This window comes from Motacilla alba, chromosome 14 (assembly GCF_015832195.1).
Source record: "Motacilla alba alba isolate MOTALB_02 chromosome 14, Motacilla_alba_V1.0_pri, whole genome shotgun sequence".
In the NCBI taxonomy this organism is placed as follows: domain Eukaryota; kingdom Metazoa; phylum Chordata; class Aves; order Passeriformes; family Motacillidae; genus Motacilla; species Motacilla alba.
The window spans coordinates 8,657,647-8,684,552 of record NC_052029.1 but is presented as its reverse complement, the minus strand read 5'-3'; the positions used below and the strand labels follow the sequence as shown (position 1 = coordinate 8,684,552).

General features: G+C 39.2%; 1 protein-coding gene across 2 annotated transcripts in view; it reads right to left on the bottom strand.

Moving 5' to 3' along the window:
• The window catches only part of VPS35L (VPS35 endosomal protein sorting factor like), a 48,020-nt gene extending 21,197 nt beyond the window's left edge, over positions 1–26,823 (bottom strand). Inside the window, exons 1-22 of one of the 2 annotated variants that reach the window (XM_038150804.1) lie at positions 26,585–26,823; positions 21,883–21,982; positions 20,842–21,009; positions 20,355–20,477; positions 19,968–19,992; positions 18,882–18,958; positions 18,173–18,301; positions 14,939–15,023; positions 13,920–13,979; positions 12,047–12,143; positions 11,606–11,653; positions 10,501–10,594; positions 9,932–10,009; positions 9,435–9,557; positions 8,744–8,790; positions 6,578–6,689; positions 6,253–6,369; positions 5,855–5,908; positions 5,366–5,446; positions 4,465–4,527; positions 3,314–3,399; positions 2,235–2,315 (exon numbers count right to left, since the gene is read on the bottom strand). In XM_038150804.1, the coding sequence (XP_038006732.1) occupies positions 2,235–2,315; positions 3,314–3,399; positions 4,465–4,527; positions 5,366–5,446; positions 5,855–5,908; positions 6,253–6,369; positions 6,578–6,689; positions 8,744–8,790; positions 9,435–9,557; positions 9,932–10,009; positions 10,501–10,594; positions 11,606–11,653; positions 12,047–12,143; positions 13,920–13,979; positions 14,939–15,023; positions 18,173–18,301; positions 18,882–18,958; positions 19,968–19,992; positions 20,355–20,477; positions 20,842–21,009; positions 21,883–21,982; positions 26,585–26,784 (2,048 nt within the window). In that variant the 5' untranslated portion in view covers positions 26,785–26,823. Of the gene's footprint in view, positions 1–2,234; positions 2,316–3,313; positions 3,400–4,464; positions 4,528–5,365; positions 5,447–5,854; positions 5,909–6,252; positions 6,370–6,577; positions 6,690–8,743; positions 8,791–9,434; positions 9,558–9,931; positions 10,010–10,500; positions 10,595–11,605; positions 11,654–12,046; positions 12,144–13,919; positions 13,980–14,938; positions 15,024–18,172; positions 18,302–18,881; positions 18,959–19,967; positions 19,993–20,354; positions 20,478–20,841; positions 21,010–21,882; positions 21,983–25,017; positions 25,046–26,584 lie in introns of those variants that run through there. The other variant, XM_038150803.1, reaches the window with a different exon arrangement.
• Positions 26,824–26,906: the final 83 nt, after the last annotated feature.

Genomic DNA, 26,906 nt, shown 5'->3' with positions numbered 1-26,906 from the left:
TACATAATATTTTATAAATTTTTCCTTATAAAACTATTTTTATATGAATATCACCAAGTCAGCCATGAACCAAACTAAATTACAGATTTTTAAAAAAGTAAAAACTGCTGAATGTCTTTAGATTCTCTAAAGAGCTCAGACTTTGGCATGAGGAAAAGGAAGCTACACTAATGTTTTTTATCATAGCAAACAAATAGCTTCAGTCTTGTGCTGCAACATGAGAACTTGAGTAAGAATTAAGTCTAAAAACCTAAAGAAATTAGTAAGTTTATTCTTAGAAGAAAGTTATCCTATTTAAGGAATAAAGCTTTTGAAATAGCCTTTAAATATAATACACTGTATAATACAATGAACACACTAGTTTATTGTTTCATTTGGGGTTTGTTTTGTTTAAGTTTTTCTGTTTTAACTAACCTCGCCTCAGAATTTAAAAAATAATTAACTTCACCTTGCTATAGTGCTGGTTTTCTTTATGTTTCAGTAGAACTGAACTAAATTGCTATGTAAAAAAGGAGTTTCTTTTCAAAACTATCAGATACCTATTCTACACCAAGAGTCCAAAATCTGATTTGAAACAAATTTACATCACATGAAAATCCAGTCAGTCAAACCTGTTTCACTGAAAATGGATGAACAAAAAGTTAAATTACAATTAACTAATACAATTTATCCATTTACTATTATATGCCTGGCTCCAGATTTGACCTTTAGTGTATCAGTTACCAATTTCCAACTCAGACACCAGATGGGAAGAGAACAATAGTTTTACCATACAAATTCAGTGAGGGAGGAAAGAAAACCTCAGCATGATTAGCTCATTAGTGCATTGCCAATCAAAAGAGTCAACTGATGGGCTCTGAAAGGCTCAGAAGGCTTGTAATGAGATCTCCAGGTCAGTAATAGGTTTCCAGTTCAATTGTGCATCAGACCCCTACCAGTCTCAAGGCTGTTACCCTCCAACAGCTGTTACAGGGGTCAGTGAGCCCCACACAATGGGCTGGGAGTTTCCTGAACCAGCATGCAAAAACAGATGCAGGAGTTACTTAAAAATAACTGGAACTTAGGATGATTTACCAAGAGATATACAACCATCTTAGCTCAAGGAACTGCTGGTTTAAGGGATTTTTAATGCCCCAGTAAACTATCAAATTGTTCTGGCAAAGTGTCAGAGGAAGCACAAATATGGATTGCTATAAACTGCTTTATTTTTTCTAATAAGCTGGTTTAGGTACAATATATTGTTCTATTTAAAGGCTGAATTGGCTTTTAGTGCAATATACAGCCAAATAAGGTACTCTAACCCAAAATAAAGCACTCTAGCTGGTATAAATTTGAATTACATGCTAAATCTGACCTCTTTATTGACAATAAATCTTGCATTCAATGGCCTATCAAAGATGAGAAAGTTTTAAGTTCCTTTGCAGCATCTGCCATACTAAGAGGCTCTGGGCTCAGAGTGGCAAAAGAGACTGTGCCTTACAATTCAACCCAAACCAGAAGGAAGAAAAGGAGGTTTGTCCTCTTGAGAGCTAGAATTTGCAGCATTGTGATGCTGGCCCTGTTTTCAATCAGACACAGATTTTGGTGTGATTTTTGCAAATTACCTACAAACCACAATGCTTTCCACACTGCACAACAGTGAGGGCACAACAGGGCACAGGGGATCCCAAACAACCTCAGCTCTCAAAGCCAAGGACAAAATAGAAGAGGAGGAATTAGGGGAAAGATAGAGATGGTTCAACAGCTTCTCAGTTCTAGCTTCCCCTATTGAAGTTCCTAGAGATCTTCCAGGTGTCTTTTTAAAGATTTCACATCCTTTGTAATGGCCAAAAACACTGACCCACAAAAACATATAATTGAGTATGGCAATCTGTGCTTTAGTAGCTACACATTCACCTGAATCTCAGAAATAGCTTATTATTCACTATAACTCAAAGATTACATTGGTTTCACCCTCAAAGTGTTTTAAAGATTAGATTGTAAAGTGTCTCTGCTTCACTGGAAGACTACAAAACCACTGCTACTTCCTTCTCAAAATTCTGCTTCAGTATTCAAAATACAGCAGTAATTAAAGAGCAAATGGTACGTGCTGCCACTTCACTGCACAGCTCTTCCCTCGGCACTAATTGGATTCATGTCTTAATCCACCTTGAAACAAACAGCCTCAGAAACATGAAACCACATCAGGCAGCCCCACCGTGCATAAATGAGAGCTCAGGAGAAGCTGATCTTACTTCACAGAATCGTGCATGGTCTTGCAGACATGCAGGAGAGCGTTGAGTATAACGGGATCCTTCGTCGACTCCTGCTGATGCCTACAAAGTGTTTCAGAAAAAGTGATGAAAAATCTGCTCTGTTAAAATGGAAAACAGCGACTAGAATGACACCCATTTAATGCATCATTTCAATCGCCAGCGCCGTATGGCACTGCACAAGTTTCAAATTCATTTGTGAACCAATGAACACCAATGATCACACGGTTAATATGAGTAGAATTGCAATAAATGCCAGCCAAGAAATATTATCATAATACACACATTTGCATTGCCAAGCCACAGACTCTGACTCCTTAAGGGACACAGTAAGGTGGACATGTGATACACTGAGGCAATCTAAGAACATTAAAATAAAGCAATCCTGGATTTACCAAGATATATTTTAATTTCTCAGCTACTCAGGGGCAGGCAGGAAGGATCAGTGTCAGGTTTAGGTACAGAGGCACATGTGCAGTGCAGCTCCACTAAGATGATTAAGGGGCCACAGCATCTCTCATATCTTGGCTGTAAAGCCAAGAGAGCTGGCCTCATGTGCCCTAGGGGAGAGAAGGCTTGGGGGGCTCAGCAGCGAATATAAATACCTGAAGGGAAGGTGGAAATGAGAAAAATGTTCAAGAGACTTATTAATTATTTGAAAAGGACTGCTTGACTTTCAGAACAGCTGAATGTATTTTCATTTTCTAAGTTCATTTTCAACTGTAGCAATACTCTATTCTGTGCTGTCACAGCAACTGGAATGTGAAATAAATTTCATAAACCAACAAGGGCAACACAAAAAAAAATAAGCTCAGAGAACAACTATTCGGTTAACTCACAGCAAGTCAGCATCAATATAATTACTTCAACTTTCTTTGTGAACAGTCAAACAGTCCATCAATAGATTAACAAAACTGACACATTTTCATTTTTCTTTCCCATAGCCTGGAACATCTTCATAAACTAAACAGCCAATATACTGACTTCTCCTCCCTAGCCATCTTCCAGTAAGTTTCCCAGAGACTCCAGAGTGCATTTCACTTTCAACAGTCTCCACTTACTTAATAAAAGATTCCATAATGCACTTGCAAACCTCCACTCTCACACTTTCCTTCTGGAACATATCCAGAAATGGCAAGAATTTCTCCTGAAAGTACAAATACATAAACAAGTGAAATTAGGTATGTTACAAACAACACACTAATACAATAAATATTTTGGATAAGTTTTATAAGCACAGCTATTTAGGTAAAACTATTTTCATCTTTTTTGAAAACAATAATTCATCTCAAAGGATGAAAAAGTGGAACTAATGGAAAAGGACTGATGGCTGAAAGATGTATCAATTTATTGATAGCAGAGATCCAGAAGGGAACACAAAATATAGAACTGTTTGAATCAAATGTTGCACTTTATTTTTAAAAGCAATCATATGCTTCAAACACCTTAGGGTCATCACAAATTCAGACATCTATAGGGAAAAAAGGTAAGATATTATAAACAATTAAAATAGTCTACACATCATCAACAATTTCACATCCATCCAGAGCAAGTTAAGAAGATCTAAGACATACAAATTTCCTTCATAAAACAAGGGTCTAGGTTGTTTAACATACTAAAATACTTCATTTCTGTATCATCTCAAGAATATAGCAAGCTCAATTTTCAGAATTATCCAAGCAATTTGTGAACAAGGCTTGACCCCAAATCCACAGCATCAGTCTAGAGTTTCACTCTTCAAATGGTTCCTGTACTGTGACACATGCTTGCTGTCTTTATTTTTCTACCTCATACAGAGTCTCTGACCTCCCTGAGTTCCACTTTGTTCCAATGCCAAGTGCAAGTGCTCGGAGAGGGGGTGATAAGTATGTGTCATAGCACAGAAACAGCTACCAGCAATTACATTAACACACACAAATAAATGGTATTTCATCTTCCATTCATTGTCACTTATGCCACAGTAACAAACAAACTTAGAGAATTTAACAGTCTAATGAAAAAAGTATAGAAAGCTGAAATTTAAATAGTAAGTACTTAAGCAGTAAGCAACAGAAAGCCCCCCAAAATATTTCTGCACTTAGCTACTTGACAAAAAGTCCTGGCATTCTGTGAACTTGTAAACAATCTAAATATTCCAGTCAAGGTAAATTCTCTTGCAGAAAAACTGCCACACAGGTCTTCTTAAAAATTTATTAAACAGAATATCACTTACCACTGAAAAAAGCAGAGCAAAGTCATAGATATAGGTAATAACTTTCTGAATAATTGACTGCAGCTAAAGGGGAGAAAAAGGAAAAGCTTAAAAAAAGGAGAAAATTATTGTAATATGAGTTAAATTAAGACTGTCCACACTAGAGATTATTCTTCTTTAGTTATTCATAGAAGACTCTTTTGAAAGATGCTTCAAGCATTCATCAACATGAGTTCTTTCCCCAAAGCAGGACAAACTATAGCTATGCTGTTCCTACACACTTTTCCTACATACCCTTCAGAACCCATATTGAACAGAGGCTGACCAGCCAGTCCAGGCTTTATTTGCTCTCCACTTCCATAGTTAGGCACATTTTTAGAGTCTCTAGGTCCTCCAGCTCTCTGCACTAAAAATCTCAGCCAAATAAAGAAAAAAAACCCAAACCAGTTTGTTAAACCTTCTTGTGTAGGCAGTTTTTCTACCTTCCAAGTAACCACAAAAACCTTCTCAACTAATCCATATCTCATTTGGCATTCAGTCTCAACAACTGGGCACAATAATTCACTGAAGCCTTAACAATGCCAAGTAGAGATAGACTATTTTATGGTTTATTTCTGTTTAAACAGCCTATCATGATTGCTAATTTCCTTCAGCAAACACCACTGTTGATGTAGGAGTTAACTCTTGCTACTTCTAAATACATAAATCATTCAAGTTTAGCATTTCTCAGAATTAAATGACTGATAGGCATGGAAAAAAAGGAGGAATAAATATTACAGTGTTCCAAGAGGCTTCCCAAATTGTAGCTAGTGTTTAAAAATAATTATTTTGTTATGAAAGTTATCAGTAATGTTTAAGAATTGATTCCACCTAAGAAAATGCACATCAGATTTTTACAGGTTTGGCAAAATAAACTCTTTACCTGTGGGTAAGCATCTTCAAATGCCCTATCAGGAGTCATGTGTTTGATAACATCAGCCAGAACCGTATTGACCTCTCGCTTCTGTGCGGCAAAAAGCAAGGTTACAAAATGAAATTGGCACATAAATCAAGTCACTAAACACCAGCTGAGCAGGTTAATTTATTTCCATTTGCCAAAGCATCACCTTTTTACAGAGCTCTGGTTAAGCTAGGAACTTTAACCATAGCTCCTTTAAGTAAATCCTGACTTAAACTGATCCATCTGCCATTAAAACAAAAGGATAAGAAACATGCAGTGCTGTGGGGTAGTAAAGCTTCAAACCTGCATCTTTTGTGCCCATTCATCTTTCATGAAAGGAAACACATTTTTTCATTCCTACACATTTATACTGAATAGTCAAAACCTTTCTATCTTTAATACCAGACTGCTAACTCAGCCACTTAGTCTGTATCAGAGAAATTCAAAGGAAACAAAGTCATTTTCACCTACCGTAAAATGTCTGCAGGTATACTCCACCCACACTTCAGCACAGTTGATATAATCCTAGAAATACATGTGTCTCATGACTACCAATATTTTCAGGAGACTGTGAGAAATACACTTGCAAAAATTACACTTAAAAGAATTAACTACAGAGGTATGATCTAGATCACCTTAAAGATCTAGTACCCAAAAGCTGCATTTGTGTAATAATGTAATGGAAAATTAGGTTATGCTTCAGCAGAGCTAAGAAAAGCAGGGATGATCCAAAGATATTACTGCCAGCACTTATTTTTTTTGCAACTGTGTGTATTTAGAAAAGGTGAACAATGTCATGCCTGAACAACTGGCTACAACTTTGCTTTACACACAGAATCAGCAGTGAAACAGAATGGACAGTAACTCACCTGTGGGTTCTTCAGCTTTGTTATAACCTTCCAGGCTTCATTTAATATTTGAAGGCGATCATTTTCAGGAGGATCAGCCAATGCCAAATTTAATCCCAGGGAGCGAAAGAGGAGATGCTGAAAGTTAATGAGAAATTTTTAATTAAAAGCAGACAACGCACGTCCATCCAAGACTGGTCTGGCAGGTCCAGTGTGCAGAAAGATTCTCAGATCAAAACACTTGAACAATTTTATTCAACTGACACACAAGTTATGTAGGCAACTAAAAGCATAAAGACCTCTGTCAAAGGAAAGGAATTGGTACAAATTAGACAAAAAATGTTACCTTTGGGAATCCAGACTCATCACACTCTTTGATCATGCCAATGAAGTCCATTGATCTCGCAGCAATAAACTCTGCTCTGAACGCCGACATTACTGAATTCAACAGCAAAGCACTGCCATGAACAACACAGATCAATACAGCTCAACAGCAGCTCAAATTCAGCAGTACCTGCATTTACATTAATCTGAACTTCCTAGACTAACAACTGTCCAGCATCTCTCATAAATTTAAAAAAAAGAAAGAGAATAAGGAATAAAAAGAACCTCACACAAATTGAGCTTGCTATGATGAGGATTAATAATGCATAAGCAAAACAAGAAAACATAAAGCCACCAGATAAGGAAAGGTAACCCAGCCTGTAAAATACTTCTTCCACACAGGTGTTTTTGAAGCCATCATTTTAGCAGGAATTTACTAAAAACACCAAGGAAACCAGGAATAGCTGACATTTAGAAACTTACTCTCTGTTTAACTACAGTTAAGAAGAATACTTAGGGAGGGCAAATCCCTATTGCTATTTTTCTTAATTAATTATATATGCATTATAAAAGCCACATTTCTAGCAGCTGCATTGATGGGATTAAAATTAATTCAAAGTCATGGTTATGTGATAACTGGCAATGACATATTTAGACATTTCTGATTAACCATTCAGCCAGGTGTTTGTGTTACTATCAAGCCAAAGCCACAGTGGAAGAGTGAACTCACTGCATCACTGTCACTCATCCTCAGCCACGAGTTAGCTCAAGAAGCTGCCTCATAAAACACTGTGCCCTTCACTAGTCTGAAACAGACAGTTTGAATGCAGGGCAGTTCACCTTGAGGGAAATTCTGTGAAGTGCTTAAAATAACCCAGCAGCTTCTCTGTTTCTGCCTCTGCCTTAGTGGTCCCATCCCAATTTCACTGGAATTTGCAGTTTATCATTAGACAAGCCCTTCCAGGTCACTAGATCTGTGCTTGCAATACAGAGAGAAGGTTGCCACTTTTCACTTAGATGGCTGCAAAGTAGCTCATGGAACATATTGAGATTATTTCAAGATTTATATACTGGTGCCTCTTGCTTTGTAGGGTCTCGACAGTCATGAGAAGACACAAAAAACAGAACTCCACTTTGAAAGAAGACTGCTGTTTTAAACTGGATTACCCAACTTCCCAAAAAAAAAGACATGTCCCAAAAACATTTCTTTCAAAAAAAAAAAAACAAAACCTCATTATACTCAACATTTTATCCTTCCTTCAAAGAGCAAACAGGAACAAAGAGGAGGAGCCCATCTTTACAGTGAAAAATGCTGAAAGTTGAAAGAAATCAATACCTATCCAAAACAATTTGTACATCAGAGAATGTGAATTATTTTTGTCTGTTCTATATCCTCTGACACAATACCACTTTCACAGCCCATTTTAAAATCATGCTTTCCCTGCACTCCTTAGTTCTGTCACAGAATGCTGGCATTCCTCAGCTAAGTGATTAACATATTTTAGTTCCTCAGCTGCTGCAGAACTGGACTGTGCAAAGCACATAAGAAAAAAATAGCTGAAAACTTCCACAGAACTCAGGCAAGCTACCCAATAAAATGCACAGAGAGGAGCCCATCAGCAGGCCAGACTGCATTCACAAAACCCAGTCAGCACATCCAACTTTCAGACCAGATCATCCTCCTGAACACAACTACCCTGCACAAAGACTTCTAGGAGACATTTGAGATAGGGATTTTAATGTTGAAGAAAGCAAATCCCTAGCTATTACCACCTTCCAAAGGTTGCCACCAGCATTACAACTTCCCTTGCTGAATGCATGAATGGCCTGACTGTAGCCAGTGGAAGACAGGGGAAAGAAGGGGAGGAAAACCCAGAAAAGTGAAGCAAACCAGGCATCAGAGACATGGCTAAGGGAGAACATGTTAGATGTCCTAGACCTTGGCTGAGGAGCCAGAATGCAGCAACTAAGTTAAACGAATTCACTTTAGCTTGACAAGTAATCTACCATATTTCAGAATTCATCTCAGGAAAACAGATGTTCATAATCATGATTTAGTAAGCTACTGGGAGAATGAAAGCTGCACTATGCATCCCAGCTGTTTCCAAAAGAGGAAGAGAGAACATTATTCCAGGGACTCAGGGGTACTCATTACAGACTCCTGTCTCCTACACTCTGCAGCACTTACTTGTTCCCCAACTTTTTGCATCTCTCCATCATCTCAGTAAGCAGAACCTGGAACAATTATTTATTAAAATCAGTGAATAGAGACTTTGCAAATAAATTCAGCTTTATTTACTGTACTGAAATCTACTAAAAGCTGTTTTAATTACCTTTCCAATACATTCCCATAGTCCTGTTTTACCCTGTATTTACAGCACAAGAAAACAATGGTGTAGCTAAACATAAAACATCTTCTGGAACAGGTATAGTGGCATTTCAATCAAAACCACCATTTTATGGAAGTCAAATCTGTAATCCTTCATCCATTACTCCAGGTAATCACTATTTGCCAGCCAGGTCAGTTACCTCTGGCAGGAGAAAACTCTGCCAGACTGACAGAGATTATAACAGCCTGTTCACTGTGTTAACCTACAGTTTAGTCAAATCACTTGTATAGCTGTATGACAGAAGAAAAGGATGAATTCAGCAAATAAAGATTAAACTAGCTAAAGGACAGCAAGAAACAAACAGGAATACTGCCTATGAACTTGAAGTGGTCACACCTGAGCTTTGTGGAAGCAAACATTTTTCCTGTACAGAAGAGAGCATCAGACAGGCCTATGTAGGCTCTTTTTGCCTGCCTTCACACTCATGTAAAAACTGACTGAGGGGTTGTCAGCACAACTTTAGCACTGAGCATTACCACATTCACTTACATCTGGAGCATGGTATGCAATACACTGTAAAATCCAGTCTATGGCAGGAGAATAGAGGGTCAAGTACAAAGGGATCTCCACACATTGCACCACCAGCTGGTTCTGAACTGTATCTCCATGGATCTGTTGAAATAAGAGACAAAAATGTGTTGCTGTGGAAAGGTATTTAATGGGAGATATGATAAACTGGTTAAAGTTTGTACATGAATGCAAATGAAACAGATGGTAGCACAAAGGTACAGATATTCTGAAGCATTCCTTTCAAGTTGGGAGAAAAAATATCAAGCTCCTAACATATATTATTCAAGTCTGGAAACATGCTGAATAGAGCAGTTTCAACTTACCAGAACGTATGTAAAAGTTCCCATACTATATATGGATACAGGAACACCCCTAAATCTAGATTTGAGAACTTCTGAGATTTTTTTGAAGTATGTGGCAGTTTGATTAAGGAGTGTATTTATCTGATTTTGCAAATAAAACACTAATTTGCTTACTTGTTTAAATGTTAGGAGAAAGTCAAAAAAGTTTTTATTCAGGCTTTCTTTGAGTTGTGGTGCCACTTCCATCCCAACCTGTATTAAAAGAAAAAGATTTTATTGGCATCTATCAATTCTCCTTCAGAGTGAGATAAAAATGCATTTGCTGAAGGAATACTGAAGTCAAATCAACAAACAGCATTGAATCACATGCTTTTGACTGATTATTTCCTTGCTTACTGTTATAGTCATGTCCACTAACAACCACCCTGAGGCAGTTACAGCTGTTCTTAAACATGATCCTAGCATCAGCTCCAAGTATCTGTAAGCACTGAGGAAATCAGTGTCTACTCCAGAGCACTGCAGCAGCCTACAGCAGCACAGAAAATTATTCTTGCTTATTACAAACACTTTAAAGAGAGATTCCCCAACCATAAGACAGATGAGAAATAATTTTTTGTTTGCTTGTTGAAAGGAAGAGACAGGCTGCTGACTGCTTGAGATAAAAGTGGTAGTTCCCTGAAGCAGTGGCAGCACTGGCTGCAGTAATCTTTGGTACAGATGAGAGGAGGTAAATGACAGCCTACCCTGCAAAGGTATGCTCTGGCATAGACTGCAACCAGTGGATCTCCAATTCCTCTAATCATAGATGTTAACCGCGGCAGACATTCCGAAATGCCCCTGTTTTCATCAGAAATGAAAATGAGCTTCAACAGCCAATAACAGAATTACATCACCTACAGATAACTTCAGTAACTGCTGCCTTGTAGACTAACAGTTGAGCATGTGCTATAGAAACAGCTATCAAAGAAAAAGGATACTAGCACAAAAACTTATTTCATAAGTAAAATTTCTGTATGCAGTAATACATATGCTATATACAAATTGCAGTATTTGCTGTTCAGAACAAGACAAATAACACTAAAAAATTCCTCCTTCAGCTTCAAGAACAGCAGAGCTATGGAAAAGCTGTAACTCAGTGTAAGGAAAGCAGATGCTTAAAGCAGAACTGGCAGAACTTCCATGTCTCATTTTCCCACAGGTCCTTTTTGACAGAGCTGTACTAGTGCCTGGATATGAGGCCCACTAATTCCAGTAAAAGAACTGCTTTTTAGGGATAATAAAGTTGTCGCTATAGTAGCAATTTGGCTTCCAACACTCATTTCAAAATATAACTGAAGAAGGACAATTACAAGGGAAGGAACATTTTCTACTCAGCAGCTGGCACTGTTTGGCAAAACATTAAACTTAGAGCAAAGTTTTTAACAGATAGTGGTTCATTGCTCCTAAATTATTTCTCCTAGTCTGTCTCTCCCAGTATGATATCAATATTTTCCTTTCAGTTTTCTATCCTGTCTTTTTCCCACACTCCTCATGTCAACAATCTTCCTTCTTCTCCATCCCCAGAAGCCACTGCTTTTCAATTTGCACTGGGATTTGTGACACCTGATGTCACATTTGTACATACATTTGAAAACTGAGAGCACTGTTGTATTTCAAAGTATATCACAGTTCACCTCTAATCTTTTCAGGGTATTCTCATCAAAAATTCCAAAACCTCTCTGTAGTGCTTCTTCTCAGTTCTACTAAGACCCTACCCACCATTAATCACACACATCTCATGCTTTATTCATTTAATTAGTTCCTAAATCTGCCCATTCACTTCCTTCCCACCCTTAACACCATCCTTACGTTTTGGAGAGGAACTTATTGCACTTCAGTATTGCTGCTTCCACATAACTACATTGAAGCCAAGTTAAGGAACAAAACTAAGATTCACACCATTGAAAAACCATAAGCAAACATACACCAAATGGATATTGACCAAACTATGTTAAGGCCTTCTGTAATTAATGTCACTACACTTTGCTGATTTTTACAATTTATCTACAAGATTTTGTTTCAAAATTTCTCGTACATCATCTCTGTCAGTGCCAAACTGCTCAGAGCCAATAATTAAGCATTCAGTTTACTACTGCAACATGACTCAAAAGTACATTCAAAACATACAGCCTGAAACAAATAAAACAAAGCCAGTATAAACATGAGATCCTGTGGGTTTGATTGAAACAAACAACAAAATCTACAAAAAACCTGCAGACACACTGTGAGGGTCTCATTTGACAAGGATACAATCTGGGAATGAGTTCTCTGATTGAAGCAATCTTGAAAAACCAGTTTAAGCAAGTTTCTTTAGCTGTATCATTAACACTCTCTGGAGAAAAGTTATCTGGGGAAAAAAACCAACCCAGAAATAATTATATTCTTTCTGGAAACAAGTTCTTTTTCATGTTAGGTTTAAAACTGTATTCTCTTTCCATTCATCAAGAAATTAAGTGCACAATAACAAACTAGGCAATACATTTGCTTCTCAGCTCTCTTAAGCAGAAGTCAGAGCTGACAACATAACAAGAAAAGGTAACAATCTTGTAGTAAATAACATTTCAGAGCCTGAATTCAAGCGCTTGGAGCTCATCTCAGAGCTGCTACTGACAAAACCAACCTCTGCCCCTGCTGTAACAAACGTGTATACAAATCTATAATGACTAGAAAGCATACAAAAGAGATTTAAGCACTCAAATACTTGATTTTAAAAGGCTAATATAAATTTTAAATAATACTATTGCAAGAAGTAGGAAATACTGAATATGGGCAGAAACCTTGTGTATGTATCCTGAACATCGAACACATCCTCTTACAAACTCCTTCTGAAACCAATTAAAACACTACTCCTGCCTCCAGAAGGTGAGAAGCTCCACAAAAAAGTTTCCAATTTCCAGCACAAGAGAAGCCACATGTTAGAACCTCCTGCACTCACTGAGTATCTTTCTCATCTAGGACCTCCGGAGTTCTCACTGAACTTGGTTCCACTCGGCTCCCAAGGGACAAGCTCAGAGGCTGGGCCTGAAATCCCCAAAGGTTCACATGCACAGTCAGCACAGCACAGATTTTCCTCCTCTCTCCCACTTTTAGAGCTGCTTGGGAAGTTCCCAGCAGCAATGCCTCTGGCAGCTGCACAGCTGCAGCAGGAGCTCAGCTCCCCAGAACAGAGGTAACTGTGCCCAGACATCGTGACCTGCTATGGGAACTGCCTGCCTTCAGTAATGTTTGTAAGAGCAGCTGGTCAGATCTGCAACAACCACATTTCACTATTTTCTCTAGGTTCACTTCAAATTTCAGTATTTGCTGGTTTCAAGTTTATGGATTTAACTGCAAACTAACGGTACTGTTCCACTGCCAACTACAGAACATTTCATCTTGCAAGGATGTGCACTTAGTGCACTCCAAATTGCAAGGAAATGCCTTTCTATAGAAAGTGTTTTCCATAGTATCTTTCAATGTCTTGCTAAAGCAATGCAATGTCAAATCAGATTTTTACATTGTGTTGGAACTTCATCTGAAAAAAGAAAAAGGGCCCAAGTTAAAAAGATTATGCTAGAAGCAGCATGCTGCTACTTCCAAAATTCTTCTTTTATTACAGCAAAACTATCAAGCTTCTAGTGTAGCAGCAAAAACACCTATTTACCAAAAACTGAGACTCTCAGCATTGTTACATTTCTACCACTAACTTTAAGCTACTAAACTGTAGTACTTTCAGAAGAGAGCACATGCTAAGACAAAAAAGGAAAAAAAGTCTTCCTTCATCTCATTTGTCCATTCCTGTTTAATTCTTCCCCCCCAAATAAACTTTGTATTAGAGAACTTACACAATTCTTTGTGATTTCAAGTCTCAGGAAGACCCAGGTTACATTTAGTAACAGCAGAGCCACAAGCACACTTTAACATATCTTAGGTATAACCTTCACAATTAAAATGTAATTTTGCATGAACACTGAACAGTGGAAGCTGCAAACAATGGATTTCATTCTGTTAAAAACTAAAAGCTACTATATTCAATCAGAACCTTTCCTGTAGGAGATAGAGCAGCAGTGATCCTCTATTTAACCTTCCTCAAGGTTGGACATGATTTTTTTCTGGAGCACAGTAGAAACAAACACAAAGTTACCTGGCAGAGAGACTCGGTTATCCACACACATTGACAGAATTCTTTCATACACCAGTTTACCTGGTTAAAAATAAATTTTAACAAAATCAAAACAAATTAACAAACTGTAAAACACAAAATGCTGGTAGAAAGGTTCCGTTCACAACATTCAATGAAATTAGATGGAAAAAACTTCCTAAGCACTGACACTTTGCTGCCCTCTAGTGAGGCTGAAATGTTCAGTGTGATTTAGCACTTCTCACACTACAAAAACAATCTCTGGCTCCCTGAAGTGCAGAGGTAACACACAGGTCAGATTTCTCCCAGGCCAGGAAAGGACAGCTGCTGTCCTGACTTTGCTGAGTTTGGGTATTATGTTATCTCTAGCAGCCTTCAGCAAGTAGGAAGGAGCACAAAGAGGAAGCAGGACCTGAAAAAACAATTGGATCTCTGTCGTAGCATATCCTGCTGGCACCAAAATACCCCTCAACTTTCAATACCATTGTGAATATTTTCCATAACATGGCAGAAAAATAAGAGAGTCACATAAAGTGGATGACAATTTCACTTACAAGTTTAAAAATATATTTAAAAAATCAATAACTACATTCTGATCATTTCATAGTCCCTATTCAGCCAAAGAAAACTTTCTGACTTCTACTCTTCAAAATGCCAAAATAAGGAAATAGAGTCAAAAGGATGCTAAAATCCAAAATATTTTTATAACGACAGCATGTTTTTAATTTCAAAATGCAGAGATCATCATTTTCCCTAACATTTTGTTCTAGATATTCACTAATACATAAAGCACAGAACCACAAAATGAAATATTTTTCTCTTAAGGACTCTGCTCTTAGGTGATTTTTTATAATTATATACCATGTTTACCACCAGTGTCCAAATGTTTATGTTGGAAATATTCCATATTACAACTAAAAGTAATTTCAGGCCTTTTTGGATAACTTTGATGCTTTCTAATATTACAAAAAAAATAATCTTATTAACATTTGCGTAGTAAGACTAGCACAGTAGATACTTACCAAAAGTATCAAGGATATCTGTAATTAAAACAAATTTGCTTGGATAAAACTGGATTACTGTTGTGTCTGAAAGAAGCTTAGAACACTAGAGGGAGAAAAAAAAACAAAGAAACATTTTTAGAGGCCAACACAAGTTTGTGTTTTTACTCCAGAAAAGCTGGAATGGATGAATATCCACAGGTGGAAAGGGCCAATATGAACTATGAACACAAAGGCACAAGGACATCTAACATAACAGACCACGGTGCTTGCTGTAATTTTCAGGTTATTCTTCATTTCCAGAGCTACAAAGACCTGGTTTTCCTTTATACAGGGAAATCTACAATGCAGAGTTTCAGCTGACCATGAAGATCTGTGCCTTTGTTCAGACAAGACAAATTCTCTCCCTGACAAAGCATTAAAAAGCACTTCTTCCCTAAAATCACTTTTTTTTAAGGATGCTGTTCAGTTTTTCACCATCTCTCTAAGCATCCCTATCAAACAGAAAATGTAACATAGATTACATTAAGAAACAATTTTAGAAGTGTAGTTAATGAGCTTTCCAACGCATTTTTGCAGCTCACACAACTAGTTCAAACATTCTGGAAACAGACTGAGCCACAGTCAGCTCCAGGGAAGACTCTGTAATCAATCACCACCCCCTAGGACACAACCTGATCATGGCATTTGGACTGCAGTGATGGCTGGAACAAAGTCACATTTGAAAATGTATTACCCACTTAGTTCTACTCTCACTGGCTGTTCAGGCCAGGAAGGAACATGTCCATTGACTGTATGAATTCAAAATACACACTGAGCAATGAGGATATTTCTAAGATACTTAATTAAGCTATCCTTTGTTTTCCAAGATTAAACTGCAGTCAAAAACTTCGGCAGAAGGTTACTTACAAAAAAAACAGCTTCTACCAAAAGAAAACAGGTGAATGACTGACTGGGGAGAGAAATCCACCTCTTCCTTGCTTAAGCCAAATGTGGCCTCTGGCCCAGAGTCCTCTCTGGTCTCTAAGACTGACAATATTTTCTGAGCTCCATCCTTTCTCTCTCCTTCACCAGGAGACAGTTCTTCAATCTCAGTGGAATAAATAAAGTTTAAACTTTTGTTACATTTCAAAAATCCAGGAAGCAATCCAATACCTCACAAGACTGCTCTGTCTAAAGAAGGAAATCACAATATTTGAACATGCTTAAACAACGGCCACACTTGGTCTTTTTGCTTTATTCATCAGGGTGATTTGAAGAGTGCACCAGAAAGACAGGTGAGAGCACTCACATCCTACAACCAAAGCAGAATCTTGCCTGCTGTGTGGAAAGTCAGTCACCTCCAAAGAAAGGTAACTGAGTAGCTGTTTAGGACCTACACACAGCACAAACACTTGATGACCACTTTTCTTAGAGGCACACACATAATCCACTTAGTTTGGCTTACTCTAAGTAGCTTAGCATACTCCATCTTGACAAGTAAAACATCTTGCAAAAAGGCACTTGAGGAATCACAGAATCATAGAATTGCTTAGGTTGGAAAAGACCTTCAATGTTGAGTCCAACCTTTAAACCATCACTGTCAAGATCACCAATAAAAAATATCCCCAAGTGCCACATCTACACATCCTTTAAATACCTGCAAGGATGGTGATGCCACCACTGCCCTGGGCAGACTGGTCCAGTGATTGAGAACCCTTTTGGTGAAGAAATTTTCCTAACCAGAAGACAAACTCACTCCTCCTACTGCACACTAACCAGTCTGTAATAAAAAAGGCAGACTGTATAAAACCACAGCCTGGTGCCAAGAGAACTGCTCAGCTCTCTCAGAGGACACCGCAGTCTGCAGGAAGAAGCACAACAAGTGAAGTTCAGTGAGGGTTCTACCCTATCCTGCTTTATAACTACAGAATTATTATCTTTCATGAAAATTTTAAATTCATTAATAACACAAGTACCTATTTCATTCTTAGGCAGTCTTTCAATTAGTGATGAGCAGCATTAAGTGCTAAGTGAACAATGCTTTAGCAGAGATAAACACATTCAGCTTTGGTACCACTCTCCTAAAGGGAAGCACTGGATCCCATGTTAGGAACTGTATTATTTCAAAATTGTTTGTGAACCAGTTGCAAAAGAACATATGAAAGTATCAATGATGATAGATATGAAAGTATCTATGAAAGATGTGAAAGACATGAAAGTATCAATGCACAGATTATCACTGCATTATCACACACATATATATTTATTTCACACAAAGCACTGTAAGTACAGTACATCCCTGCTGCTTTTCTTCTCATCCAAAGACCATAGTCACACTTCACAATCCTATATATGGATTTTTTTTTTAATAACAATAATGGTGCTGATTTTATGGTATTACAATAGTAGATTAGTCACCCTAGGTCACATATAATTGTTTGATCTCACTTCATTAATGTTTCATTTCCTTTTTCGTCTTTACCACAATTTAAGATGAAATTACTTCAAGCAGTTTTCACAAGAGTATCCAGAAAATCCTGACTTTATATAACCCCACTGGATGACTACGAGCATTACATCAGTTTTACAGCTTTTAAGGATGTCATTATCTCATCTGTCCTCTGCTGCACTCTGCCTCTGGCCTTTTTTAAAGGCCAAGCCAAACAAAAGAGCATTTAACTGTCCTATTTCCCCATGCCCTCCTCAAAGCACATCACCCCAAACGACCCAAAGGAAGACCATGGACAAGTTGTCAAACAAACAAACAAAAACAAACGCCATATACACAATTTTAAAAATCTGGAGCTGGTTTTGGTAGCTTGCTAAGGTCCTAAATCCCTTTATTTAATTGCCCTACTACGTTTGGATGGGTAAAATGCTGATGTTCAAAAAGTCATTCTGGTATTATTTGTAGGGAGCAAGGGGCTGAAGGGGAAGAGGGCAGGAAAGGAAATTACATGTCCTATAAAGAGCTGATCATCACTACATGGTATTTGTTCTAACTACCCTTAAGCAGGTAACATTTCCACATCTGTCATTTGGTGACTCATTGAGAATTCCCACCCACATAACCTAGTCAAAACCAATATGTAACAACAAAGCTGAAAATCCAGCTACTGTCAGAAGTCATAAAACTCTGGAAGAAATGTGTTTCAGAGAAGAACAAAAGAAAATAGAAAAACAGCAGAAAGCCTTCTTTTCCCAAGAAGGAAACTGGACAATTTACATCACCAAACTCACTGGTTCTGCATAGAACAAAACCATAAAACTGACCTGGATGACTATTTTCAGAGCTTTTACTTTCTGATCAGAGGACCATGCATCCTTTAAAGACTGGTTCAGTTCTTCAATTCGGTTCATGTAATCCTGCTGAGTCAAATTCAACAGCTCCTTCTGTGATCCCTGGCAGGAAAACACAAACCCTCTTAATAAGAGCAGGAGGGAAGGAAGGAGAGTGCTGTTATTATAGACTCAAATCACCATGCTGTGGAGGAGAATCCTACAAAATTTATTACAACTTCCCTTCAGGTCTTAGGAAAGTAGGTTATGAAACATCTCACTTTAGCACAGTAAAATACCACAGCTTGAGAAATAACTTCAGTACTCAGTATTTCTACCAAGCTCATAATTGTAACTTAAATTAAACTCAGGTAGACATATGCAGCTTCTGCAACCAGAATTATCAGATGTTAAGACTATGGGGCTCCACAAAGTTTGCAGCAGTAAGAAGGTAAATCAGCATCAACAGATCAGGTAAATTTTCAAATCACAATTTCTAGTGAAAAAAAAACATAATTCTGCCCAAATCCTGTAACAATAAGGATTAAAATCAGTAGAGAATTCCCACTTAAAGTACATACTTATCTAAATACTGCACTTGCAGAATCAGGGCCTTTTTAAAAGGTTTCACAAAAGATTTTTATTTCACAAATTCCTTTTACTGTTATAATGATGCTGTAATTTCATCAGAAAACTTTCTCACCTCTTCCAGATCATCCAGTTCTTCTAACCTTGTCCTCACTTTTTCAGAAACTGCTGAACCAGCAGCGGTGGCTTTTCCTGCAAAGAATTACAGATTAAATATCTTTAAAATTTCAACACTGGGACTTCTAAAGAGAAACAAACCTGAAGGAGCCTGACATGGACCAGTCAGCTTCTGTCACAGAAGACAGGTGGCTTGACTGCTTTAGTGACTATTCCTGAAGACACACATCTAAACATACCTACAGTGCATTCACTTTGAACAAGGGCAATGAGTAAGCAGAATTGAATATGAGTGGATTTTTCTGCAAGTTTTACCAGTAAGAAAAGAATCACCAGATAGAACCATAGGATCATTAAGGATAGAAAAGCTCTATGGAGGTCTGTGTCCAACTCTCCTCCTCAAAGCAGCTCCAATTCTGAAGTTATAACAGTTGCACAGAGTTATATCCAGTCATTTTTACAATATCTAAGATATAGATGTCACACTCTGCCTGCACATCCAGTTTCAGTGTTTGACCATTCTCATGGCAAAAAAGTGTTTTCTATTTTTGCAGACACTGAAATGCTGCATGTTTATTCATATATAAAAATCCTGATTTACCATGCTATGATTACCTAGCCCAGATTCTCTTTGCTAGAAAACATGATAAAATATTTAACATTTGGTTCTTTTTTAAACACCCAGCATACAGTTGAAATCACTTCACTTTCATGTAAAGGGAATGACTGAACAAGTTCCCAAAGGACTTGTTTGCTTTCCTTCCAGCTAGCAGAAGAGTTGATAAATATGATCCTCAAAACATCATTGCTCAGTTTAAATGGAAGAAAGTTTTAAGCTACAGTGGAAGGCAGTGCAGTGAAATAATCACAAATTCATCAGCCCATAGGAATAAAAGACAGGGTGGTCAGGTGGCTTATTTCCAATAACTATTTTAAACAAACATCCAGACATCTTATTCACAAAAAGCAAGCATGATGTCAGAATGGAGGAGGCAGGAAAACACATTTCAACTATTCTTGACCACAAACCTGTCACTGCACCCTGCCTCAAGCAACCTCTGTTACTGGTAAAGAAAGTGCTCACCTTTTTCAGATCCCATGTACAGATTCTGTGAGGAAGCAGAAAAAGCAGACTGTTAGAAAACATGGACTCACTAGCATTTTAAGAATGCACAGAGTAATTACACTGCTAATCAACCCTCTCATCATTTAGAAGCAGTTGCAAGACTAGAAGTTATGTGCATTGTTACAAAAAGAAAAGTGATAGCTTCTAAATATCAGAAGACTTGGACTCAGCTCTAAAAGAATCTTTGCAAGTGAGAGCTTATGACTCAGTTTTCTACAACATTAAAACTGAAATTTAGAGGGCCAGGATTTACCCATGAAAGAATTATAAAATTGCAATATGCAAAATCCACTAAAGCTCTAGTCCAAATAAAAACAACTTACAATAGAAGCAGCCACCACTTACAATAGAAAGCTTCTCTGTTGTTGTGTATCTAGCAAGGATTTCACCACGTTTGCTTGACCATGGTTCAAAGTCACTTCCTACTGCTGAGCTCTCATCTTTATCCCGTTTCCTTCGTGCACCATCCTGTTACAGGAGTACAAGTGCAAAAGTTAAATACAGAGCTGGAAAAAGAAGACAAGGCTGATAAACGTCAACCTAATGTTTCAGGAAAAAGAAGACAAGGCTGATAAACGTCAACTTAATGTTTCAAGTGCTAGCTGATCCTTTCAAAAGTTACAATATTTTTTAAAATCCATATTTAAATAAATATGTCAACATAAACCAGATAAAAGTAGGTAAATAAAATGAATATTCTATTAAAATGGTGTATTTTCTACATTAGCCTCTTCACTGGTGAGACAATACATTTTATCCAGGGTTGGCTTTATGGTTTTGGTTTGGTTTTGGTTTTCTTTCACTTAGTTGAGCTAGCAGCCCTCAGAGTTACCGTGGGAGGAGCAGCAGTCACAGGATCTGCAGCTGCTGCAAACAACGACAAGGGATCGGTGCCATCCAACACACTGCTCAGAGGGTCCATCACTGAGCTGGAGGAAGAGGAGGAGGTGGAAGAAGTACTTCCCTTCCTGTTCATCTTCTTCGTCTTGGATTCAGTAACCTAAAAAAAGAAGTCAGAACTATTAAACACAAAGGCTTTTTCTTCCCTCACCTTTCTTTAATTCTTTTTTCTCTTCTCTCACTTTTCTTTAATTCTTTTTCTTCCCCCCCTTTTCCCTGAATCTGGAGGTACTCACTCTTCAGCAGCATTACCCCTGGTTTTTTTTCCTTCCAATTCTAGGTCTACAAAATAATAAGAACAACCACTCTGAATATCTTCCTAGTACCCCTCCTCTATTTTATTAGGTTTGTCCCTGTCTTCCAAACTCTTTCTTGCTATTTAATTTCCTCTGCCAGTTTCATCTTTACTTTCCTTGTACAACACTCAAGCCTGGAACACCAAATCCATACCTCAGGCCAACATCTTCTGTCCCTACTGACCTTCCTGAGCAGAAGCTTCTGCCCATTTATCATTCATTAGTGGATAACTCATCTCTTTGAAGTTGGATTTTTTCTGTACATCTTTAAAAGCCTCTTACACATCAAAGAAATGATAAATGTTTTAAAGTACACAGCTGACTGGAAGCTAACCCAAAACCAAACCTTACATCAAGTAATTATGCGGGCCATTTGTATTGCAACAATTTGATTTTAAATTTATCCATTATTCAGCATTTAATGCAACCAAGAAAACCTACAAGCGGGAGGTGCTGTATTTGTCAGGAGACTGACACTTAACAGCACCAGAAAACTTCTGTGAAGGGCAAACAGAATAAACCCTGATGCCTCTAAAACGGGCCACTAACACAGAAAGCAACTTCACAAGTACCACCACCAACCTCAAAGCCTTTTAATTTTACAGGAACAAATGTAAAAAGAGGAACACAATCGGTCTGAATTCAGATTCATTTTCCAAAAGTACAATCACACTCACTGTAATGGGTTTCAGGGGATGGTAATCACCAAAATCCAAGGGTACAGATTCCAGCTTGCACACTTCAGACTCTGACACATAGTTCCTTGATCTTGCATGCCTTAAAAAGTAAGAGTGAAGGGAAAGTATATATGCATATAAATAACCACATACTAAGACAGAAGCACATCCTACATCTATGCTTATTTACCAAAAAAAGCATACTGAAAAATAAGCAAAGATCCAAATTTCTCTCTACTGAGATAACACAGAACTAAAACTGGAGAAATTTTACTTTCAGCCATTTAGTTGTACACTTTTTAGTCTTTGAAACACGCAGAGCTGCTAATTGTTCTTTTCTGTTTCATTCAAGATCCTGAGAATGTTTATAGCACATCCCTCAGCTGAATGAGGAAAATCAGGGGATATACAAAAAATTCTTTAAAAAGACTCCTAACAAAAGCAAACAGCACTTCCCCCACATAACACACATCTTTCCCACTAGAATTAATCCAAACTTCCAAATAATTCCATTCCTACTCAAAGCCATAACTCATTTGGAAGATTTTCAGCAGCACTAAGCAGCCAGCTCTTCTACAATACCATGTCCAAGGTTCCTTAATAATGAATTACAGATTAGATAATTGATGGTTGTGCCACTCCAAGGAGAAACTTTTGATATCTAATGAGATAGAGCAAGAGAAAGAATCCAGTGAAATCTATATGCTTGTTTTCTTGATCTCCAGTTCCTTCTCTTTTTGCCATTGTCCCATTGTTCAATGACTCTTCTTGCTCATTTGCATCATGGGTTAATCAGCATCTGGGTGGAAAATCTTCCCAACTCTTTCTGGCTACATAATTACAACATTTCTTTAACTGCTGAGAGCTCTCTCAGCACCTCCAGGCCAAAATCAACTGCACTCCAGTTAGTGTAAGCACACTGGGCAAGTGCACATGGTAATAATACACACGTGGGAGTGAACAAGAGCTGCTAACCCTGCAAATAGGTCTTTAAAAAGTACATTTTTTACAATGTGGCTATTCAAGTGACAAGACAGCTTGTAACAGAGCGAATACAGAAGACAAGATCAAGTTTGCTCTGGCATTATGTTCTGCTGACTTTCCAGGGAAAGGAGATTAAGCATTCCTTTCTTGGCCACAGCAGTGCAGCCAGCTTTTGAGAGGAAATAAAAATAAGACTCTGGCCAAGCTGGGATTTCATCCTCTGAGCATCCTGCATGATTACACCCCTGCTTCAGCTGCTCTTTTAACAGTGGGTTTCAACCTTTCCCACACGTGAGCACCACTGCAACTGTCACCACTCTGCACCTCCAACACCTGCCAGCCCACAAACCTTTTTCTCTCCTGCTGGTAAACATCTTTTTCCCTGGGACTGTTTTCAGGCACACAGCAGCCTCCTAGAGCCAGTGCTTATCCTAAAGCAAGTGCTTCAAAAAGCTCACAGGGAGCACAAAGGAGCCAGGCATATAAATGCTTACAACACTAGACATATATTGGTATTGGTAATACAATGAAGCACATCCCATACTGACTGTACTTATCATTATCTGAGCGTTAGACATAAAAACAAAACAATTTCTCTAGATATTTATGCACAGCTATCATAAAACTGCATTTTATGATAGCTGTGCTATCAATTATTTGTGCTTTAAATTATTTTATATAATTTAAAGGCCTGTGCTTTAAATTATTTTATATACTCGTTACTTCTTTAACAAATGCTCATTTTTTTTAGTTTGCATAATTTGAACATTATGTTAAAACAACTATTCAGCAGCAACAGGTGCTATTTTTTCCTCATATGCAATATGTACACTGATCACTGTGCAGACAATAAATCTGCAAAACAGCTTTTCAGCATTAAAATGAAGTAGCTAGGGTTCTGCTAATCCCCATAGCACAAAAATATCTTTTGATAACAGTATGACAGAAACATCTTACTCTGGTAAAGGTCTGGTTATTTCCCATCAGTGTTACTAGACCTATTTTTAGGCTGTTACCTCATTGCTGTACTATGTAAAAAATCAATTTTTCAGCATCTCTGCTGCTCTGCTTTGTTTTGCTCTATTTTGCTACTGCTTTTGTCTGTTAGAGAAAGAGTGCCTCTTTTATCCTTCCTTTACCAAACAAATACTAGACTGAGTGATTCCATGTCGTACACAGTGCAGCTTCCTCAAATGTACACTCTTCCTGTAAAGGCACGTTGCTAGAAGCTGACTCTGGCTCTGTCTGTAGCCCCTGTCTACTCCTGAAGAGCCTGTGCAGGGTAACAGAGGCTAAACCCGCTAGTATCGGTAAACAGACAGTACCTCCAGCCCCTGTCGACTCCTAAAGAGCCTGTGCAGGGTAACAGAGGCTAAACCCGCTAGTATCGGTAAACAGACAGTACCTCCAGCCCCTGTCGACTCCTAAAGAGCCTGTGCAGGGTAACAGAGGCTAAAGGCGCTAGTATCGGACAACAGACAGTACCTCCAGCCCCTGTCGACTCCTAAAGAGCCTGTGCAGGGTAACAGAGGCTAAACCCGCTAGTATCGGTCCACAGACAGTACGAGCCCTGCAGCCCCCGCGCTGCGGGGCGGGCGGGCAGCGGGCCCGCGGGACCCCGCCCGGAGGGGAGCGCTCCGTCCCGCTCCGAGCAGGACCCGCTCCGTGACAACACCGTGGCGAAAGCCAGCGGGGCTCGGGGAACTGCTGCTTGTTTTAGGGAAAATAACGGGAGGCCAGCGGCCGTCGCGCCCCAGCCGCCTCACCGCTGCGGCTCCGTCCCTCAGCAGGGCTGTGCCGCCGGCCCGGCACCCGCCTGGCTCAGTGTAACGCCAGGGTCTCACGAACGAGCTCTGTACCCTCGGGTGTCTCAGACAGCAGCAGCGGGCTCAGGTCCCACGGCAGCGTCTCGGCTGCCCCCGCCACCCGCGGGGCTCCCAGTCCCCCAGGCCGAGCTGCCCCGAGCCCCGCGGGCGGAGAGGCCCCGCACTTTCCCCTCCGGCACAGCCGTGGCCGCCCCCGCCTTAGCCCCCTGGCTGCGAGGGTGGCCGAGCACGACGGCATTCCTCGCCCAGCCGCGGAAACCCTCAGCCCCCAGCCCGCCGGCCGCTCCGCGGGGCACCGGCGGCTCCCGCGGCCCCGCCGCCTCACCAGGGGAACGCGGCCATCTTGCGCCCGGTCACATGACAGCGCGCGCCGGCCGCGCCCGCCGCGAGGGCGGGAAGCGCCTGAGGGAGGCGAGGCTGCGCCACAGCACACGGAGACAGCGCGGGGTAAAGATCGAGAGTTTATTGTGCAGAACGCGTCAAGTCAAAAGCCAGACCGGTGAAAGTGAAACAAAGTACAAAAATAAATAGACTTCTGTAATGGTATCACAATTCCACACAAAATAAAAAGATAAATATGTATAAATACAAAACAGCAAGTACAAAATCAAATTCTGGCACTTGCCAAGAGAAAGGCCTCATGAAAGTTTAAAAAAAAAAAAAAAGACCCTTGTGCTATAATGCTTTATTACACACTGGAAACATGCTTGAAGAACAAGAGGTTTAGATGTGAAACCCTAAGAGAAGGGAAACATTCATTTCTACTAACACACTAAACCTATCTGTGCATCAACATATTGCCTATGCTAATAATAAATACAGCACATAAAACATCCATTAAAAGCATCAATCTTCAGTGCTGCCATATCAACAGCACCTTCTGTCATCTGTGACACTGGTTACTCTTGTCACTGTAAATTCTTCCCCTCTTGAGAAGTTTTCCACTCCTAAGGAAAGCTGGGAACTAAAACACAGCTTTGTTGCTCACCAGGTGAGCAGGAAGCTTGCCTGGGGCATTTTCCATACTACAGCTGCGATTTTAAAGCACCACAGCGTTAGTGTGAAGGAGGCAGGTCTTCCACTCACACCATCAGGGGAGCCCCTGGCCTCAGGCTTCAAACAAACTGAGCAGTGTCATTCTTCAAGGCGCTGGGGCAGGGTTTGTGCCATTTTGCAAGCATGCAATTTGGGTAACTTAGTGCCTGCTATAATACAGCTGTTCTGAACAGCATCACCAGCTGCAGAGGACAGACTTGGTGGCAGATAAAAGCCACAGGCTGGTGCCACAGTCAAGCCAATCCACTCATCACTGCCCATGAAATAACTGTCCTCATCCCATTATTAATGTTTCTCTTTCACGCTATTTAGCACAATGAAATTTTCAGTTAGTCCTTCTTCTCTTACATTCATGTCAACACATTACAAAGCCTCCAAAGTTTAGTGCGTTGTATTATAGTGACACTGGGAAAGTAACAAAATATAACCTAATTTACATTCTGGAAGTCATCTCTCTACTGCAAAGATTACACAGCCGAGCTTTTCTCTCTAGAACTTTGTTCATATCATGTCTCAAGCTCATTAAAAGAAGGTGGAGAATGATGCTCCCCTCAAGTTGATGGATAATATCCATCAGTTGGAAGACTATGATCATAATATGACCACGATCTCTAATGTTAGACAGTCATAAATGTGAAAGTGTTGGGATTTGGTAGGGATTCCCCACCTGCAGAAATCATGACTTCAGTACAAGGGCCTGTTAGATCACCCGGCAGAAGATAAACTGCTCAGGAAAAAACTGCCATTGTCAACAATTAAGTGTAACATATCTGAATTACTATTACAGACTGAAATAACTATTTAAGTCTGAAATGGTAAAACAGTTAAAATCGTACCTTCTGCAGTTTTTGTAGAACATACATGTCTCCATGTTGGACAGATGTTGTTTCCCTAAGAAAATGCAGTAGACAGCAGGGCAATAAAAACCCAGGGCTCTTTCAGTAGAGTGGTTTGATCTACCACACTTATAAATGCACATTTTCGGTTTGATCAGTGAAAGTTTGTCCACCAGCCCAGCAGTGAATTTGGACCACATCTGTCCAGCTCAGAAGAAATGCAAAACATTTGGTACAAGGCCTTTAGAGTACTGAAACTGAGCTAATCTCATTCCTACAGAAAGTACATTCAGAACAGCTGCTGACAAATTCACTGACTTGA